The 21,454-nt window shown below is 40.2% G+C and overlaps 1 protein-coding gene across 4 annotated transcripts in view; it reads left to right on the forward strand.

Moving 5' to 3' along the window:
- Window positions 1-4,527: 4,527 nt before the first annotated feature.
- NEIL3 (nei like DNA glycosylase 3) overlaps window positions 4,528-21,454 on the forward strand; it is a 49,233-nt gene continuing 32,306 nt past the window's right edge. For all 4 annotated transcript variants that reach the window (XM_087418317.1, XM_087418316.1, XM_004428718.3 and 1 more), the window contains exons 1-2: window positions 4,528-4,763; window positions 19,295-19,422. In XM_087418317.1, coding sequence (XP_087274443.1) covers window positions 4,611-4,763; window positions 19,295-19,422 — 281 coding nt within the window. In that variant the 5' untranslated portion in view covers window positions 4,528-4,610. The remainder of the gene's footprint in view (window positions 4,764-19,294; window positions 19,423-21,454) is intronic.

The raw sequence follows: 21,454 nt of genomic DNA on the forward strand, positions 1-21,454 counted from the left end.
ACTCTGTGACCTTGAGCAAGTTACCTAACCTCTCTGTGCCCCAGTTCCTTCCTTTGTAAAATGAAGACAAGAATAGTACTAACCTCAGGGGATTATTGTGAAGATTAAAAGAGTCTGTATTTGCAAAGCACTTTGAACATTGCCTGGCACACAGAAGCACTAAATAAGTATCTGGGATTATTATTAGCAAAAACAGAAATTTTGAAATAAGGACTCGTCAAAGTATTACAAACTCAGGCTTGTGTAAGGAACTCTATCCAGGGGCCAGCCCAGTGGTGTAGTGGTCAATTTTGCATGCTCTGCTTCGGCAGCCCAGGGTTCCCAGGTTTGGATCCCAGGTACTGACCTACATACCACTTATCAAGCCATGCTATGGCAGACATCCCACATATAAAATAGAGGAAGATGGGCACATGTGTTAGCTCAGGGACAATCTTCCTCAGCAAAAGAGGAGGATTGGCAACGGATGTTAGCTCAGGCCCGATCTTCCTCACACACATAACAGAAACTCTATCCACCTACTATTAGCAACTGCGATCTATCCATTTCTTAAGGAATAAGCAAATAAGGGATCTAGATTGCAGAGCAGATTCCTCTCCACAGTTTGAATGCAGTTCTGGATTTCAGTTTTAGTAAGTATCATGAATTTGTGGGCTTGGGGGACCCCACACCTGCTCAAAAGTTTCATTGGCTACCTATTATTCTAGGAAAATGAATTCTACTCTTCCTTATCCTCGGTTCTCCACAATATGGTCCCTAGGAATCTCTCCCATGTTAGCTACCACTAATCTCCTACCTGGCACAAATACATCACATATTTTCCTGTATTCATCTTGCTTAGAATTCCCTTAATTGACCTTTCTACTGGCCTAGGCCCCCCACTTCTTAAAGGATCTGCTCAGTTCCTATCTTTTCTGTGAGCATGTCTTAGAATATATTGCTTCTGAGTGATGTGTTCCTTCAATGAATTCCCATAGTATCTATATCATTTTTTTCTGCATAGCATGAGATCTCTTTTCCTTTTGTTACATTTTTTTAATGCCAGTATCTCTAACTACGTTGTAATTTTTTGTGTGCAAAGGCTCCTCTACACCCCTTTGTACCTCAAAGCCTGGCTCTGTACCTCACACAGAGCAAGTGTTAAGTAAGTTTTTATTAATGAAAATCTTTGGAAGTAAAATTCATGTTTATTTTTTGTTCCCATCCATCTCCTTCTGGCAATTTCTTAACCTTTCAACATTTGTTCCACTAGTGCTATGTACTATATGCTATATATTGGCTACTTGAGGTCCTGAAGAAAGCTATCTATTCCAATGTTTTAGACATTTTTATTTCATCCACACTTACCTGTGTTGTTAGTGAAAAAAATACTGGTCTAGGAGTCAGAAAATTTGGGTTCCATTTCTGTGTCTTTGTTGGTCCCTACATGTAATCATGGAAAATCCGAACTGGTCTGAAACTCAATTTTGTCTATAAAATCTATAAAATACTGATGATATTTTCCATCCTGACTTATTGTGAAGATAAATACATATAAATTAATGGACACAAATGACTGCATATATGGTTGGTCTGATTTCCTCAGGAATACATCAAAGTGACTGGCTTGTTGATCTAATGAAGTATGCCACATTGTAACTTAATGTATTACCTATTTCTGTTAACATTTATTTTAGAAGGGACTTCAGAAAACATAAAGTCTCAACTCATAAGAATGACACTAAAAAGATGAGCAAAGGTATTTGGGGACAAAAAGTTCCAGTTTTTTCAATCTTAAGCTAATACTCATGATTCAAATCAACAAATATTCGTTGAATGTCTATTATGTGCAAAAGAGCATCCTGAGTGCTGTGGAAAGTATAAAGGTGAACAGAATAATCAATCTTCTGTCTTCAAGGAATGAGAGTCAAGTCTAGTAGGAGACCAGTATGTAGCCAATTAATTCGAACAAGCTAGGTTTGGTAAAATTTATGGAAGAACCAACTTCAGAAAATAAGAGATTAATTCAGACTGTATCTGGAAGGTTTCTTAGAGGCCATGCATTCAATTAAGACTTAAAAGTTGGGAGAATTTCAATAAATTGGGAGGAAGAGGAGGTTTTAAAAAGGTGAGAATAACAGCATGAGCTGAGACAAAAATAAAGAGCATATTCTGGGACCGCAAATAGAATTTATCTTAATTCCTTGAATTTGTAGAGTGTTTTATAGCTTTCAAAGTGCTTTCACATATGTTGCATTATTTAGGAATTAGAGCAATCATGTGGAGGTTTATAGGAAAGGTGTATTTTATTTTACACATGAAGAAAGTGAGTTTTAGAGGAAACAAATGCTTTTTATAAGGTTATCAATTAATAAATAGTGCTTAAGAAGAAATCATGCTTAAGAAGATTACTCTGATAACAGTGTGAAGGGGAAAGTGCAGGGAGGATGGGAGTTAGGAAGTTACTGACATAGTCTAGGTGAAAAGAACCAAGAGTCTGCTCCAGAGTGGGTTTGCTTGCATGGTGAGGTGATTCTTTATAGACACTAGATGCACAATGCGTGAGATTTTGCTCTTAATTGGCTGTAAGGAAGGATAACAAGGAGAAGTATTAAAAGACTCGGAGGCTAGTCACATATAAACAAAATCTGGCTTGGCCTTGAGGGGAGCACATCAATGAAGTCTGTTAATGTCTTCAGTGTTACTCCCCAGCTCTTATTCAGCTCTCTGGGGAATGGTAAACCTAATTCTAATTCAAGATTATATTTGATCCAAATGTGTACCAGTACACAACACCTAAAGAGAAATAAGAAGTCCATGATGAATCAATCAGATTAATGATGACGGTGATGGTTTTAAAATTTGTTCACAAATTATTTGATACTCCTTCTTTCAAGGGATAAAGCTTAATTCCCCACCACTAGCCCCTTATGGACTGTACTGAATGACTGGATTCTAATGAATGGACATAGTGAAGGGGTGAGTATGTCACTTCAGAGACCAGGTAATAAAGAGCATCACAGTTTTCTCCTTGCCTTCTCTCTTGGATCACAAACTCTGGGGGAAGCCAGCTGCCATGTCATGAGAACAGCCAAGCAACCCCATGGAGAGACCCACAAGATGAGAACCCGAGGCCTCCCGCCAACAGTTATGCAAGTGAGCCATCTCAGAAGTGGATCTTCTAGCTACAATCAGCCTTTAGCTGTCTGCAGCCCTGGCCAACATCCTTACTGCAACCGCTTCAGAAACGCTGAGCCACAACCACCCAGCCAGACCGCTGCCAAATTTGTGACCTGCAGAAACTTGGAAATAACAAATGGGATAATTTGTTACGTAGCAATAAATAATTAATAAAAAGGTAAAAGTGAATAAGTCATATAGGACCCTCTTCCATCAAAGGGCAGAGATTATGACTGAATTTGACAGAATTCTTTCTTGAATATTTAGTAACGTGGGTAAACAACAATTAAACAAGAAAAGTACTTTGTACTTTGTAAAAGTATTTTGTAAAGTACAAAGATTCCTGAAGGTGATCCAGCTAACTTTTGACCACTAATCTCTCCCCACAAAGAGAAAAATTTAATACTTCTCAAATTTTTGAAATCAAGTCTTTAGTATATTCTAATTCAAGTCTCTAGTATATATACTCTAATATATATATACATATATTCTAATATATATATATATTCTGGTTTCACTACAGCACAGTGTGGTTAAGCTTATTACATCACTTATAAACCGACATTCTGTTTTAATGCGGTATATTTTAATTTTCAAAAAAGAATAGATTTTTCATTATTTACAAAATTATATGGAATCACTAGCTTCATATATTTGTATATATGCATCTTTGCATAAATTTGAAAAGCTATACATTGCCCTCAAATTTATATAGAGCCCTGCCTTTTACAAAGTAATTTCAAATAGCATTCATCTCTGGGCATCCCATAACAGAATGGCTGCAGGAATTTGGGTGGGACTCCCTTAGTTCAGCTGTATAAAAATGAAGGGGTTTTTAATACAGACACTAAAATATATGTGGCATATCAAGCAATATTTTCTAAGACATGCTAAACCTATAGGAGTAAAAAATAAAAGCTGTTTGTTCTAAAAACCCTCCTGTGTGCCTCTCCTCCCACTCACGTCCAAATAGGGCATACAAAAACCAGAGGCCCGCCAGACTGCCTGCGACAACCTGGGACTTTAGGCCAGAATAAGAGGACAAGGTCACAGATGTGCGTGTACTGAGTAACTCAAGGACATAGGCAAAACTTCAAAGCAAAGAAAAGAAAGTTGGCACTTCTGAGATCCCAACTGCCTCTGCTCTTACAGTTTAGCCAGGTTAGGTGAGTTCCACTATCCCTGGGCTGGCGTTTTGTCCATTGCAATCCCGTATCCGGACCCTAAGGGGTGAGCCACTGCGCTTGCGCCGCAGGGCCCGGCCAGCGCCGGCGGGGGAGGCTGACGGGGCGTGGCGTGGGCGGGGTCTGGGCGGGGAGTGGGCGGGGCCGGGCGCGCGGGAGATTTGAACTTCCCTTCCGCGGAGTTAAGGACCCGCGCAGAGAGTAGATTGCACAGCAGGTTTCTCGTCAGGGCCCTGCAACCAGTGGGCCACAGTGCCGGCTCGGGAGATGGTGGAGGGACCAGGCTGTACTCTAAGCGGAGAGAAAATTCGGGCGCGCGTGCGCCCGGGCCAGGCAGTGACGGACGTGCGGGGAAGCACTCTGCAGAGCCTGGGGGACCCCGGCCGGGGGGCAGCCTCGGTAGCTGTGGTCCCTTCCCAGGTGAGCAGTTCCTTTCACTTGCTATGGGGCCAGCAAGGGAAAATGGAATGAAGACCTCATCAGGTTTCCGGGGTCCAAAGTGTCATCTCTTTGCTCTGGTCCACTCTCCCTGGGGCGCCGCGTTTCCCAAAGTTCATCTTTACTGGAGGGAGAAGGCCTGCTAGTGCGCCTGCGTAGTAGGGAACTACTGTAGCGCTGGCTAAGGCTGCCAGAGACATGCCCAGATGGGAATTGAAGGAAAGTGTTATTCCATGTCACCTGGCTTGACTTACTTACAACCCACCAAAAGATGGTTTCCTTATGTCTATAGCTGCATTTTCTGCTGTTAATATTGTCAGATCTCTGCAACCTCTGACTGTTTCCTTCACATTTTTAGGGCATTAAGCCTTTAGCGTAAAATTCTAGCTTCTCGCTCGCCTAATATTCTGCAATTGATAAGTGTATCACAACCAGTATATAATTCTAAAATTGCGTGTAGAAAGTTTAGTACTAACCTTCCCACTCAACTTAATGTTGCCATCTAATGAAGGGGCAGTGACACCCAGTTCTGATTCCCTTAAGTGAATTTATTCCTTTTTAAAGTAAGTTGTAGCACAGCTTCTTGCCACTCAGGCATTCATTGCAGATGGTGTGATATTCATTTGGTAAGAATTTAGAACTTGGACTAAAAATATTCTGATTAAGCTATCATGCTTTAAAAGCCCTTTAGATGTATGGATGATTGTATTTCATGGATGCGTGCAATATTGTGCTGTATTTTAATTTCTCCTGCAAAGCTTTGTCATAGCCTTTGGTCCTGGAAGAAAAAGTTGCCTGCTATGAAATTAGCATATGCTTACAACTTGGAAGAAATGAAATTCTAAGTCTGAGAAAATACATTTTCAAACTTGGAAAAAAAATAAGTTTTGCATCTCCTTCCAATTGCCCTTGTATTTTATTTATTTTGACTTTATGTATCAGTGAGTACTCTGTATTCTCTTATTATAATATTTCTCAAAATCATTTCAGGCTACCACAGAGATGGATCTTGAGTGGTCTGTTAAGAATATTAATGTTTAGGGGCCGGCCTGGTGGCGTAGTGGTTAGGTTCACGCACTCCGCTCCGGGGGCCCAGGGTTCGCAGGTTCGGATCTCAGGCGCAGACCTATGCACTGCATACCAAGCCATGCTGTGGCAGGCATCTCACATAAAATAGAGGAAGATGGGCATGGATGTTAGCCCAGGGCCAATCTTCCTCAGCAAAAAGAGGAGGATTGGCAACGGATGTTAGCTCAGGACTAGTCTTCCTCACCAAAAAAAAAAAATATATATATATATATATAGATGTTTATAAAAATCACTCATTCAACAAAATTTTGAATACTCAAGGCACCTGGGGAACAAAAGCTAATGCTTCCCCTCGTGGAGCCTATGCTTTAGTTGGGAAGATACACAAACATTCATTGGATAAGAACATAACAAAATATAAATTGATAAGTTCTCTGAAGGAGAGATACATGGTTCTATGAGGACTTATAGGAAGGTCAGGGAAGGCTTTGCTGGGAAAGTAACAATTAAGGAATAGTGGGGGTCTCTGAAGTGTGGTAAGATCCGTTTACACTTTGAAAAGATCACTCTACCTTGAAAAGGAAAAATAAAAGACTGGAGGAAAGCCAGAGTAGACACTGCTCCCTCAGTTAGGGGATGACTGCAGGAATCCAGTGGGGGAGTGGCTGGAGCTTGGACCAGAGTGCTGGTGGTGGAGATGAGGAGAAGGAAACAGCATCGCTATTTCAGAAGTAAAAGCAGTAGGACTTGGCAATGCATATGACATGAATATGTTTATGGATATCATAATTTACATCAGTCAGCAATAACGTATTCTGTGTTGGGTTTTATGCCAGCTCCTGGGGATACAAAGATGAATAAGATAAAATTCGTGCTGTGAGAATCCAACTTAATGTTTTAAATAGATACACCTCACTGGTATTTAGGCCAAAATAGCATGAACATTTCCCTTAAGTTGTGATTATCTCTAGTGGCAAGGCATAAAGTGCCTTTGAAGAACTTCTACGTTTCATTTAGTTGTGAGAAATAATAACCGTATGATAAAGGATTAACTTGATTCTATAGAGGAGGAATGTGAGGCTCAGAATGAGTTTAAATAAGTTGCCCAAGATACATGACTAGTAAGGGGTTGAATTTGCAAAGCCTGCAGTCTTAGCCATAGCTCTTCTTGGTTATAAAAGATTCAGTAGGCAAGCGGCTCGTTCAATGGCAGGAACACCATACCGCTCAGTATGTAGTAGTGATTATTTATTAACTAGGGAAGTGAGACCTTGGCTTTTTGGCTATTTGCCACCATTTTTAGTTTTGTTCGATTTAGTCAATTCTCTTACCTCCTCTGATAATTCTCTTCTAATGGCTTCCATTCCCATGTTCAGATTGCACAAAAGAGTGCAGCCTGATAATATAATACAAATGCTTCATTAATGGTTGGGCAATTATTATTAACATTACTTGGAAGCAATACTAAGTAAGCTGTACCCCTTAAATAAAAAGCCTTGCACTTAAAGCTATTATGTTTGATACCTTGACAGAAAGAGGTATTAAAAATTGGAATAGGTCTTTGTGATTAGGATCAGGAATCTGCTTCTATGGGAACTGGGTTTGAAAATCAATATGGAATTAATAATCTCTTTGTGGTTACTGGGAAAGTTCTAAATATTTTGCCATGGCTTCCCCTTCTGGGCCTTTGATCTAAAAAAATAATAATCTTTGTAAACATGAAGGGTCTTTTGCATTTTAGAGAGTTGTTGGATCCGTGGTAAATTTCATCAAACCATGGTGGGTTGTCACAGACCTCTGGCATGATCCTTACTGTAACAGACGATCCCATGTTTCCTAGGCATTTATGCCAGAGAGTTAAAGCTATTTAAATGATTCTGCTTCTGGCTTGAAATCGTTAGTTTTCACAAGACAGCATTTAAAAATAATGTAATAACTTCATACTGTGTTCTTTACGTTGCAGTAAACATGGAAAAATACAAAGGTGAGTTAAAGAAATATTAATTGGGCATTGAAAAGAAATGATTTAAACTTCAGATAATCATTGTTCTGAAGAAGCAACCAAAAACACCACACCTGTGTCGCTGCTGCCATAATAAACCGGTTACTCTGTCATATAGTCTTCTCTTTGCTCCTGTTTGAAGTTCATTGAGAACATACCTTAATGCATATCTCCTTGTGACAACTGTTCCTCGTTTTGAAGAAGAAAGCCTAGCCATAGAAGACTCCAGCATCTGCTAGTCATGCATGCACTGTATTATTTCTCTGAGTTTTGATCCACTGTCCTGTCAGCGTAAAATTATGCAACAGTGTAAGCACATTGCATAAAACTCTGCAGGAGCTTGTGAAACCTTATGGTAAGAAACAATATTGGAATATAAATGAACATGTCTGGTTAATGAGCTGTGAAGAGTCAATCCTCCGATTTTAATTGTTGGGTGGATACAATATTTTAGGGGAATCGATATGTAATCTGCATATGTTTTCAATCTCCCGTCACAAAACAGGATATGAAACAGTTTATCTGCATTCATTTCGTTTGAAACATGGTCCTCTGCCTATTCCATCACTCCTTAAGATTTGATACATGTGTTTCATATGCTAGCTACTCTTATTCATCTTCCTACCTCCTTCACGGTGTCATGAACAGAGTAGGCACTTAATCAATGTTTGAATGGATGGAGAAGAGCAAAGTTTTGAATAGTGCAAAATGATTATGGATTTAAAAAAGAATTCAGTTTGGAATCTTTCATTATGAGTATGTCTATTTTGTTATCTGGCTTATATGGAAATTCCTACCTCAAGAAAAGAATGAAGCCACAAAGTAAAAGTTTCCTCCTTCTGTCCACTTCTTCCCCTTCAGAGCTCATTTTATTGCCGTTATATGAAGGAATCAGCCGTCCCCAGAGATTCATTTTCCCGCTAAGTGAAGCTTATTCCTTTAAATCCAAAGGGGTTTTAAAATTTTATAGAACATGCATTGTATACATCCTTACCTTCTTAAATGGATGCTGATAATGGTTTCACCTTAATGACACAGGATCATTATGATCAGCATTCAGCCCTATATGGAATCATGGAACAAGGGATAACAGAGAACAAGTAACAGTCTCAAAGATGAGAAAACTAAGGGAGGTGATTTTCCATGGCCATTGTAGCTTTTAATCCAACACTGAAGTATTTGGTATGATGTAGAGACAAGAACATCTGATCATCTTGATTTTGTATTCCAGCTTCTTTGTCACTTTCTTATCTGGAGATGCTCATACTCACATCTTGGATTATTAGGTCAGGATTAGATTAGAGGACATAAAACTCTTAGCTTAGTGCCTAGCAAAGTAAATGTCCTGATAATTGTTCCTTTTTCTCCCAGATCAGGGCTTTCTCACCAGACCCACTTATCTGAGGAACACCCTATTCCCTCATGAAAGGTTTGTCATCATTCGGTTCTCTCAAATTATGTACAAAGCGTTTAGCCTCTGAGTAAGCACTTGAAGGCTCTGCTGTTACAAAATTGTAGACTATGTTTTGATGTACAGACCTAAAGACCTCTATTTTGGTGCTTAGAGACCATTTTAAAATTAGGTTCTTGGATGGTTTAAATTGGTAGATAAGTGACCTCTGATTAAGAAAAGTGTTGTATTGGGGGAAAAAAAAAACATGTAGGAACAAAAGAGGAGAGACTGTAACAGTAAGTATGGTGTTTTTTTTCTCTGTGGGGAAAATATGTAATTGCACTAGAGTTGAAATATTTATCTATGGAAAAGTCTTATTCTGCTCTGAAAAGTTCATCTTCCTGTTCACCCATGGAGAGGCAGAATAAATGGTAATCGACACAATAAATCATGAGCTGTCTCTGAAGATGTATGTTGTTTTGACGATTTCATATTATTAAGCATCTTGAAAATGGGAAGGTGAACCCTTCTCAATCATACTTAAAATTGTGGCAAAGGAGATTTTCATCTCTATTTCAGGAAGAAAAAAAACCAATGAAATGTTCAGACAATACAGTAACAGGATTATAAGGGTCAACACAAGAAAGTCAAGTATATATCGGGCGATTGTGTATAGTTATAGCAAAGGTAATAGGCTTGTGGAAATTAACTTTTGAATTTGTCTGGGCAGCTGAAGCTTATACAAAGAGGTGATAACCCCAGATTCTCTAGTAGGACAAATGAATATCTTGTCAATCTTAGGTTTATTGCAAAAGCCTTGCCCAGTTTGTACACAGTAGCTCTCAAAATAAGTAGAACAAACCATCCCTGGTATCCAGAATTTCCCCCTGAAATGGAGTCTTAAAAAACAGTTAAAAATATATACAGGTGCTTCAGGATGTCAATCATAATTTGAAATTTTTATTTTGTCCCGAGTATATTACCCAGAGCTGATTATTTTAGAAATGATCGTGTACTGGGAATCAAGTGACTTGGATCAAGTGCCCGCGTCATAGACAACTGAATCAGAAGATCTTTATGTATCATTTCCTTCAAAACCCAAAGGAAGTATTAGAATAGATGTTTGTTAAGCAACCATTTAAATGCTAAGTAAACATTTCCAATAAAAACCAGGGCGCACTAGGACCGGTTGCTGAAAATACACAGTCCCTTCCTAAGTCCCTTCCTAAGCCTTCCTGTAAAGTTCTTTTTACTTTATGGGAAATTCTGGTGAATACAGTATTTACTTCCATCTAGCTTTCGGTAGTCATAAGAATTTGGTTCTCTTATATTTAAACCTCACTCCGTTGCGGACAATTAGAAAATAAGAGACGGGATGTTAATAATTTTAAAAGGAGAAGAAATAAGTAGACGTTTTTGCGAAGAAATCTTGGGGAAGGTAAAGCAAGATGGAGGTGGGGGGTGGGAGACAGCGCGCCTGTATCTTAAAGCCACTCAGTTTTAGAAGGGAAAGGAGGAGGGATCTGATTAATCCCACAGGCGTGACTGAACTGCAGGCATGGTGTGAGGCTCGCAGGAATGTTAGTTCAACACCATAGTTACTGTCCCCAAGGAGCTTATAGACAAATAGGGAGAAACACAAGTCACAGGCAAATAGCCATTCAGTAAGGTAAGTATCATGACAGTGACTATGACTATGCTAGGATGGTCAGGTAGAAAGCCTCGAGATTATTGTGCTTCCCAGGTGGGGAAATTCTAGTACCAGAAAGAATTACGAACTATATATACGAGCAAGGAAGAGGTTATACAAACATTTCATTTTAATTCCCAAACACCTCATCAAGTATTAAAAAACTCATTCTTAAACATATTCAAGCCAAGGTCATATGGCATCTGTAGCTGAAAGAGTTTCTGCTACACTGAAGTCACTGGGCGGTGTCAGGTCTGTATGTTTCCACAGTGGCTGTTTCTCTACCTATGATCATTTGTCCACTTGCTCTTCTGCTGACATCTCTGCTGTAATATTCATCTTATTCAGGCTGTAAACAACTTTTTACACTATTTATACAACTTTAATTTCATGACTGTTTTCAACATTTCTTTTTTTGATGTCATATTGTATGTTATTTTTAATTATGGAGAATCGGGTAAAACATCAGTAAAATAAGTAAGACATATTACACCTTTAAGGATTTGGTTTGTGGTTCTCTCTGAGGATCTGTCAGCCAGGACAATGTATGTCACTTTTCATTGACAGCTGTGTGAAGAAATTTAATGATCTCATGCATCTTAAGTATCTTGGTCTTTATATTTTTTGCTTCATCCTCCTATGCTCCTGTGCACAGAATTTATTTACAAGGACACATACTCCTCTTTGTCTTGTTAATAAGTGGTCCAGAAACCATAAAGTTTTGGAGGGCCATCCACTGAGGCTTTCCTTTGCTAAATAGCCAAATTTCCCATGGTTAGACCTATTCGACTTTCTAAAATCTCTGATAGTTGATGGTAATTTGGAGAGAATATAGACGTCTGCTCCAGGACAGTCAGTGGATGTCTAGAGGGATTAATCCCAGATATAACAACTTGATTTATATATATATATATATATATATATTTTTTTTTTTTTTTGGTGGGGTTTTTTTGGTGAGGAAGATTGGCCCTGAGCTAACATCTGCTGCCAATCCTCCGTTTTTTGCTTGAGGAAGATTGTCGCTGAACTAACATCTGTGCCAGTCTTCCTCTACTTTATATATCGGACGCTGCCACAGCATGGCTAGATGAGCGGTGCATAAGTGTGTGCCCGGTATCCGAACCCGTGAACCTCGGGCCGTGAAAGTGGAGCACACACACTTGACTGCTATGGCCCCATAACAACTTTTTTTTAACCTACCCATCAGCATTGGTTATAGAGGCCTTTTCAGCTGTGCTGTCCGTAAGCTATATATGGACCCAGATTCCCCTCACTGTAGGTTCTCTGATCCTGAGGCAGGACCTTATAGACCCATTTAGTATATAGTTAGGAATTCCCTGGGGGAAAATCTAGGATAGGAATCAGGATAAGCTAGGTTTGAATTTCTTCCTGATAGACAATATTAGGAGCCCTGGGCATTTGACTACTTGGGCAAGAAAAGGTAGAGGTTTTCGTTAAGAACCCATATTTTTTACCATGTTTTTACTGTTTCTTTCAATTAATCTCTTCTGAAATGTGAGTCATATATTTAAGAATATATGTTTAAGAATGAGTGGCACAAAAAAATTTGATCTGAATTCTACTCTTAAATATTTTGTTTAGCCAATGATAACAAAACCCAATGATGTATTACTGCTGAATTCAATTTGGATGTTTTGATAATGGGGCAGCTTTAGATGATCCAGTCTGGTCCTTGAACAGTGAGCAGTAGTCCTTACAGAGTGGAAAACTTCCCCAGAAAATGATCTGGGTTTTCAGAACACATAGAATAAAATAAAAAATCAGGGAAAATTATGACCCTAGTAAGCACAAGGTTATATAGGCAAATATAAACAGGGGAACTTCCTTTCAATAAGATTAACACCATCAACTGATGAGCATTTAGTTGATGTAAGTAATTAAGGATCTCTAATGTGGTCCCGTACAGTGAGATTTCATGAATTTTTTTCCTAGATGTCTGTAGGATGGAACCAGTGACACCATTTCCATGAGGCCATTGGCTTCTATCTGTGAAGGATGAGACGGGAGATATCATGTTAAAATATGGCAAAATTGAGCAATATTATTATATGCTACATATAACCTTAGAGGATCCAGGGTCATGTGGCCTACCTTTCTCTCAGTTGATGACCTTGATTGCTATTTTACTGAGAAAATTTAATCAACACAAGACAATTTGGACAGGTAGGTAGGATATCTACCTACCTACCAGCATCTGAGCCCATGTAATCTGCCTTCTTTCCTGATAGTATAGATGAACTGTCCATGTTCCTACCAAGACCAGCAGACCACATGTGTCCTTGAACATCTCTTCTTGCCTAGCTGTTCTGTCTCCTGCATGATTATCTTTTCCTCTCTACTGACTCTTTCCCATCAACATACAAACATATCCCATCTTAAACCAAAAGAAAACACTCTAGACTCTACTCCCTCTCAGCTGTCGCCGCATTTCTGTGTTGCCCTGTACAGCATTGTATATTCACATCACCTCACTGCCTCTAATTCCTCTCCGCTGGTTGCCTCTTAACCCACTCCAGCTAGGCTTTTGCCTCCTATCACTTCTGCAAACCTCTTGTCACTAATCACCCCTCCATGGCTAAATCCAATGGTCAGGTTCATCTTCCTTGATGTATTAGCAGTACTTGCACGTCTCTTCCTTGTTTTGCTCCTACCTTGCCGGCTACCTTCTCAGGCTCCTTTGCTGCTTCCTCCTCCTCTTCTCCCTGACGTCATACCATCCCTTTCCTCCTCTTATCCCCGACATCATAACTTTGGGGTGGCCTAGACCTCAGTTCTTGGGTCCCTGCTCTTTATCTGTGCTCACTCTCTTGCTCATCTCATCCTGTTTCAAAGCTTTAGAAGAAATTTGAATGCTGATCACTAAACAAATTCACATCTCCAGCCTAGACCTCTCCTCTGAACTCTGGACTCATATCCAACTGTGTACTCAACATCTCCACTTACACGTCTAAGAGACATCTCAAGCTTCACTTGTCCAAAGCCGAATCCCTGATCTTCCTCTCCATCCTATTCTACCCAAATCATCTTCTTCTCAGTTGATAGCACTACTGTCTTTCCAATTGTTCAGGCCCAAAACCTCCCATATTCAATACACCAGCAACTCCCCTTTGTTCCACCTTCAGAATACATTCAAAAATCTGACCACTTCTCACCACCTGGGCTGCTACAATATTGGCCCAGAGCTCCTTCATCTCTTGTCTGGATCATTGCAGTGGTCTTCTAAGTACCTTCCCTGATTCCACCCCTGCTCCCCTTAGCCAGAATTCTACCCAGCAGCCAGAGAGAGCATTTAAAAAAGTAATGTAGTTCATATCTTTCCGCTACCTCATTTGTGTCAAAGAAAAAGCCAGTCCTTAGAGTGGACCTTGTGGACTTCATGGGCCATACGATCTGATTCTTATCTTGTCAGACCTCATCTTTCTACCATCTTCCCCTGTTCTCTGTGCTCTAGCCATCCTGTCTGTGTGGCATAGGGCCTTTGCACTGCCGTTTCTTTTGCCTGGATCCTGGCTCACTCACAACTCCCTTAAGACTTGCTCCAGTATCATTTTCCCAATGAGATTATGACTGCCCCATTTAAAATTGCAACCTGTGACTCCCTCACCTAATCTTGATCTCTTTTTCATCACAATTTTTTTTCAAAATTTTCTAATATACTGTTATTCTGTTTATTGTTTACTATCACTCCCCAGTAGAATGTAAACTCCGTCAAGGCAGGAGGTTTTTCATTATTTTTTTCACTGATAAATCCCCAGCATCTAGATCAAGGCCTAATACCTAGTGGAAGGTCAATAAACTTTTCTAAAATGAGTGAATCCAAGTAGACAGCCATGAATGTTGCATTTTTAATGTGGAGGAGTGTCTTTCCACATGTCGCATGCCACCTTTGTTGTCAGAGGATGTCAGAGTTTTAGACACAGCCAGGTGAATAACATGAACTATGATAGCTGTTGACTGAGAGTTTTCAACTAAATGGTGTAAGTTCTTGTCAAAGCTGTTAATTTAGCAATGTGAGCAGGCTTCACATCAGACAATTGGGACTCATTTACTGTTTTATTAGGTGTGTGACAGCACTGTCTATTTCAAGGTTACCTTGTCTGCCTCTTTGCCAGGAGCCATTATAAAACGTGGAAAAGTCAGAATTAAGTAGAGGAAAGAAGGGAACAGAGAAGTAGCTGAGTGGGAGCAATTCAGTCATGTGGTTTCCCATTTTGGAAAGGAGCAAAATGGGGCAATTAGATTTAGGGTAGTACAGTGAGAAACAGTGATGTGGCAGCTGACAGAAGAATTTTTCAATTGACTGTTCAGATATTGTGTTTCAGTGTTCACTGAGTGGTCAGGCTGTGCCAAAGGATAGAATATAACATGAGAGTGGCCAAGGGTAAAAGGCAGATAATTGCCACTGGAAGAAACCAGTGTCTGGTTCCAAGTTGCTAAGAAAGGTCAACATGCACAGTAGGTTCAAGTGGTACAGCGTCTACTTATAGCAAGAGGAGAGAGTGTGCACAAGATCCAGCTCCTTGCAATGCTTCCATCCCCAATGGCCAGTGGATATGATCCACAGTGTGACTACACCCACCCCACTTTGTGCTCCAGTGGAAGGACACTGAACCCTCCCCCTGGGGTCTGAAATACAAAAAGCTGGGGTGCGCCTGAGGGCCATTGATGAACACACGTGCTTAAGCAGAACATAGGAATATACATTAAGCCTGGAACAGGGAAAGTTATTCCCTCCCAAGGCAATAAACCCAGCACAGGCTGAGGGCTCTTTATCTTCCAGAAAAGAAATGTTCCAGGCCCAAGTCCTATTCTTATGTGGCCAAGGGGATGGAGGGGTGTGACAGACTGTGCATGAGTACCTTTCCCAACATATTGGATAGATGTTGAGTTGTAGACTTACTGGGCTGGCAGTAGCAGCAAATTGCGCCCCAACCAAGAAGTGGGGGAAGCTACTATGGTGTCCAGGGCTGTATGTACGCAACAGGTTCGGATTCATCACCCAGCCTCTGCTGGGAACCCTAACAGAAGCCAGGACTTCAGAGGGCAAGGTTAAAGCCCATTGCTAGTAAAGAATATTGGGAGAGGATAAGAGATTGTTGACTTCGGAGTGGTGGGGAAGCAGGCTCTGAACTATTAATTTAGAAATGAAGATTTAAAATGTCACTAAGACATTAAATCCGAGATCCTTGAAATATAAGACCTAATCTATGTTGAGGCAAAGTTTACTCATAAGAGATCTGTATTGCTCTGTATACGTTGTTTTAAGTGTCCTGGCGAGTTTATAAGAACTTTTTACCTACTAATTGGTTGTCATGGAAACCTACATTGAAACCTACCATCTTAGTCTACACTTGGCTTGAAGTGTATGTAAGTGGCAACATAAAGTCTTTAGGCAGAAAAACATCAAGATTCTTGATGCTTCTCATTTCAGGGCTCTAACATTCATCTGCAAAAACAAGGCCAATGTGAAAGTATATTTTCCTTCACTGAGTACTCAAGCCTGCCGGGCCAGTGCTTGGTAATCAGTGGTCAGCCCTCGAGTTCAGCCGAGAAAGAGAAGAGGAATCAGAGGCAGATGTTCTGAGGACGTGGTGACATGTGTAGCTATAGTTCCTGATGCTAGGATCTCCCACAGCTTCTTTCTGTGATTTGTGCAGAACTGGAAGGCTGTCACTTTTAATGACTTCTGTGCATTTATTCACTGGTCACTCTAAGCCTGCGATTGATTCCCCAGTTCTTATTATGCAAAGGAGGGCTGTAAAGGCAGTTCCCTGAACTTCAGGCAGTTGGGAAATTCTAGCCTTGGCTGTGGTCATTACAACTGTGAATGGATTTAGTGGAAGAATAGTGTCTGTTCTTGTCTTAGTCTGCTCAGGCTGCCATAATAAAAATACTGTAGACTGGGTGGCTTAAACAACAGAAATGTATTTTCTCACAGTTCTGGAGGCTAGAAGTCCAAGATCAAGGTTCCAGCCAGTTTGAGTTCTGGTGAGAGCTCTCTTCCTGGCTTGCAGAAGTCTACTTTCTTCTCAGGTGGCCTTTCCTCTGAGCGTACAGGAGGGAGAGACTCTGGTGTCTCTTCTTATAAGGTTACTAATCTTATTGGATCGAGGCCCCACCCCTATGACCTCATTAGTTTCCTGTTAAAGGCCCTATTTTCAAATGCAATCACATTGGGGGTTAGAGCTTCAGAACTTCAACATATGAATGTTGGAGGGGGCACAAGTCAGTCTCTAGCTATTCTCAATCTTTTTTTAATACCTATTATCCCTTTGAACTAAATACTAGAGTTGTGTCTTTTTTAACAAGGGCCAATTTAGTAAAATAAAGAATAGAGTGGACATATCATCGTAAATATTTAGAATGATAGATGTCTCTAAACCAGAAGTTTCAGAATCACTTAAGTGTCATTCTCCTGTAAGTGGAGGGAAAGTTGTGATTTGCTCCTAGGCTGTGTCTAAAGCTGTTTTATAATTATCTCCCAGACACACCCCTTCCTCACCACCTAGCCCCCCATCCAGATTTCATCCTGGATCTTCTGAGAATCCTTAGGTCCACTTGAGAAACAGGAAACAGTTAGAAGTATGTGAGGATATTATCTTAGATGAGGAGTTAATGTGTAAATATAATTATGGGTACCTATTGTATCTTACATAATAGTTATGCATTTATAATAGTTTTACATTTTTTATTACATTTTGAGTGCAAATTAAATAATATTTATAAAACATATCTCAAGAATAAAAAAAAATAATGCAAAAAACACCAGTATATATACTATCCAGCTTGACACAAAGAGCGTTACCAATGTCTAAACACAATCCCATCCCTTTCCCTTGCCCACAGAAGGACTGCTGTTTTATGTTCGTGATTTCCTTGATCTTCTTTACAGTGTTCAATACCTTTATCGTAATCCTAACAATATGTTGTTTGGTTTTATATCATGATGGGGGAAAGAGTAGTGGGTTTCTTTTTCCTTCATTTTTAACATTGTGATTGGGGAGAAAGAGAGAAGCAGGCTTGTAATAGATTCCCCTACTCAGGGGAACCCCAGGCTTTATCTCTGATCCCCCACATCCTACAAGACTGTGAAAACTGGAGCTCTCGTTCCTTAGGTCCGGTAAATGCCTTTCTGATAAAAGCTGGCTTCAGGATGCTTCTTACCTTTGGGGTTCTCTCCCACTTTTACTTGTTTTTGTTTTTGTGTGTTTTTTTGTTTTTTTTTTTTTGGTAAGGAAGATCAGCCCTGAGCTAACATCCATGCCAATCCTCCTCTTTTTTGCTGAGGAAGACTGGCCCTGAGCTAACATCCGTGCCCATCTTCCTCCACTTTACGTGGGATGCCGCCACAGCATGACCTGACAAGCGGCCGGTCAGTGCGCGTGGGATCTGAACCGGGGCCGCCAGCAGTGGTGTGCGCCCACCCAACTGCTATGCCACAGGGCCGGCCCTGTTTTTGTTTTTTAGTTGAAGTATAATTGACATACAATAGTATATTGGTTTGGGGTGTACAACTTCATGATTTGACATTTATATACCTTGCGCAATGGTCACCCCAATAAGTCTAGTTACCCTCTGTCACCATACAAAGTTAATGCAATATTATAGACTATAGTCCCCATGCTGTACGTTACATCCCTGTGACTTATTTATTTTATAACTGGAAGTTTGTGCCTCTTGATCCCCTTCAGCTGTTTCGCTCACCCCACAACCCTGCTCCCATCTGGTGACCACCAATCTATTGTGTGTCCACGAGTCTGGTTTTGTTTTGTTGGTTCATTTATTTTTTTAGATTTCACATGTAAGTGAAATTATACAGTATTTGTCTTTCTCTGTCTGCTTATTTCACTTAGCATAATGCCCCCAACATTCATCCATGTCGTTGCAAATGGCAAGGGTTTCTGACCTCTTATTATTCCTTACTGGCTTATGCATTCATCACTGCAGGTCAAAATATTTTGTTTTCATATTTTATCCACCATTTTTAGCTGTCTTGATCTGAAGTCTCTTTCAGGAACCTTGGCTATACTTCTGGAAATGGAAGACTGTATCCTAGTTTTTAGTTTTAAAACATTCACGTCATTTTTCTATGCTTTCCTTTCAATGTGCAGAGCTATAAGGTCCTGGAAGAAACTCATTTTGATTGTGTGCCAAATACTTTTTTCACTTAATTTTTTTGGCCTCTCTCTTTTCAAATGACTGCATAGTAATTTGACAAAATGTATGTAAACAGCTGATTACATTACTTGACTTGTTGGAGATTATTCTTCTCATTGGGTTGCACCTGGGCGTGAAGTACTATAAATACGTTTAAGAATTAAATTATAATTTGTTTAGAGTTTGTATGTGTTTACATGTGTGTATGTATTTTCTGATAGGCTGCTGCACTGAATAATAATAAAGATTCCAGCCAGAATTTCTTGAGACTGTTTAATGGATGCGTTTACGGTGGCGTGGAAACTTTGGGGAAGGAGCTCTTTATGTACTTTGGGCCAAAAGCTTTACGGTAAGATAAACTTGTACGATATATCTTCTCTCTCTTCTGTTTAAAGATGTGTAGAAGGCTCTTCTTACAGTTTGCTGGTGTCACATTTAATCAAGTAGAAAGTACCCTGTTTTTAAGAGAGCTCTAATAGAAGAGGTTGCGAGTCTATCATGGAACGCAACAAGCAGAAGAAGAATAAATTGTGATGTCATCGTCACTTGGAGAGCAGGTCAATTTATTTCTTTTAAAAAAAGTTGATAGGCTAGCAGCCCTTCCCAAGAGCAGCACAGCTTGGTTTTGCTTTTCCCCAAACTCCCTGCACTGCTATTCTTCCCTCGTTGTCACCAAATGTTTATGGCATTTAGTGACACCAGTTTCTTTATATTTATGACAGCTCCTAGTTTGGTTTAAAGGTATCTCTAGATTTTTATGTTTTTCTTCCTTCTTTCTCCGAAGCCTTATATGGAATTGGAAACTATTTATAAAATTCAGAAACTTTCCAAAGAAGGAACAGGCTCTCCATTCTTTCACGGTACTTACAGAAATTCACTGCTGTTCTGTTGACAAAGAAGGACACGCAATCTACTACCTTGGTTGACTTGATAAAAAAAATGTCAAGATAGGGGCCAGCCCGTTGGCATAGTGGTTAAGTTCGCATGCAGCCCAGGGTTCGCAGGTTCGGATCCAGGGAGCGGATGTACGCACCGCTTATCAAGCCCTGCTGTGGTGGATGTCCCGCATATAAAGTACAGGAAGATGGGCACGGATGGTAGCCCAGGGCCAATCTTCCTCACCAAAAAAAAAAAAAAAAAAAAAAGTCGAGATGTATGTAATTACCAGAGCATGATCATCTATTTAATTTTTGCAGGAAAATGAAAAAGTCCTGTGGATTAATATGTCTATCAAATCCTTGTCTTCTCTGAGTTCAGCCTAAGCTATTGCAAACTGTAAAGATTGGGACTGCTTCCTTGAATCTCTTTTAATGTTACTTTAAAATATTGAACGGTTTCACCTTCTTAAAAGAAAAGTCCTGTTACTGGACCCTGTGCATCTAACCGAAGGTGAATAATGGTCACAAAGAGATAATATGACTCTGTGATTGTTATTTATTGCATCTTATGTAGTGCGTGGTTAGAGTACTTCAGAGTTTATGTAATGGCCTTTTCTTTGAGGTGTTCTCTCCATTGTCAGCAGCTGCCATCCTTGGGCAGCATTGTCACTTCATGGTTGTTCTTCGTCTGGAATTGATAACATCAGCATATGCCTACCGGCTCATAGAGTAATGATCTACTGCAGCGTGCATTATTGTTATAGTAGATTGATGTGAGTGAAAGCTCTTTGCTCTGAACAGAGTAGGACACAGAGGAATCCATGTGAGAGAGTTGAACACATTGATATGTTATTGATTCTCTGGTGTTAGGTGCAGATTTATTTCTGTACGGTGAGAGGGAGGTTTTTGTCAAGTTGTTCTCCACCAGACTGATAAGGGGGGAATCATTTCTCAGTGCTGGGCTGTCAGTAAGTGTTCCATGAAGTTCTAAACAAGGGCAATCGCTTCTTGGAACAAAGTGAACTAGTGCCATCCCTGGAGAGTACGTATCTGTGAATATGAATGGGGAAAACTGCACTGGCTCTTCCTTTCAATGTCCTACCGCCTTAACGATGTTTTGATGTAACAATTCAAGGTCAAGGGCAGATCAGCTGTTTGAATATGAACCGAGCAACCTAAAATCAGCTGTATCCCCTTTCATAATTTAACATAAGTTTAAAAAAATGTACTTCCAGGGCTGGCCCAGTGGCGGCATAGTGGTTAAGTTCAGGAGCTCTGCTTCCGTGGCCCGGGGTTCGCAGGTTCAGATCCTGGGCGCGGACCTACGCACCACTTATCAAGCCACTCTGTGGCAGGCATCCCACATAAAGTAGAGGAAGATGGGCATGGATGTTAGCCCAGGGCCAATCTTCCTCAGCAAAAAGAGGAGGATTGTCAATTGATGTTAGCTCAGGGTTGATCTTCCTCAACAACAACAACAAAAATGCACTTCCAACCTATGAT

This window comes from Ceratotherium simum, chromosome 28 (genome assembly GCF_057802395.1).
Source record: "Ceratotherium simum simum isolate JZ-2026a chromosome 28, ASM5780239v1, whole genome shotgun sequence".
In the NCBI taxonomy this organism is placed as follows: Eukaryota; Metazoa; Chordata; class Mammalia; order Perissodactyla; family Rhinocerotidae; genus Ceratotherium; species Ceratotherium simum.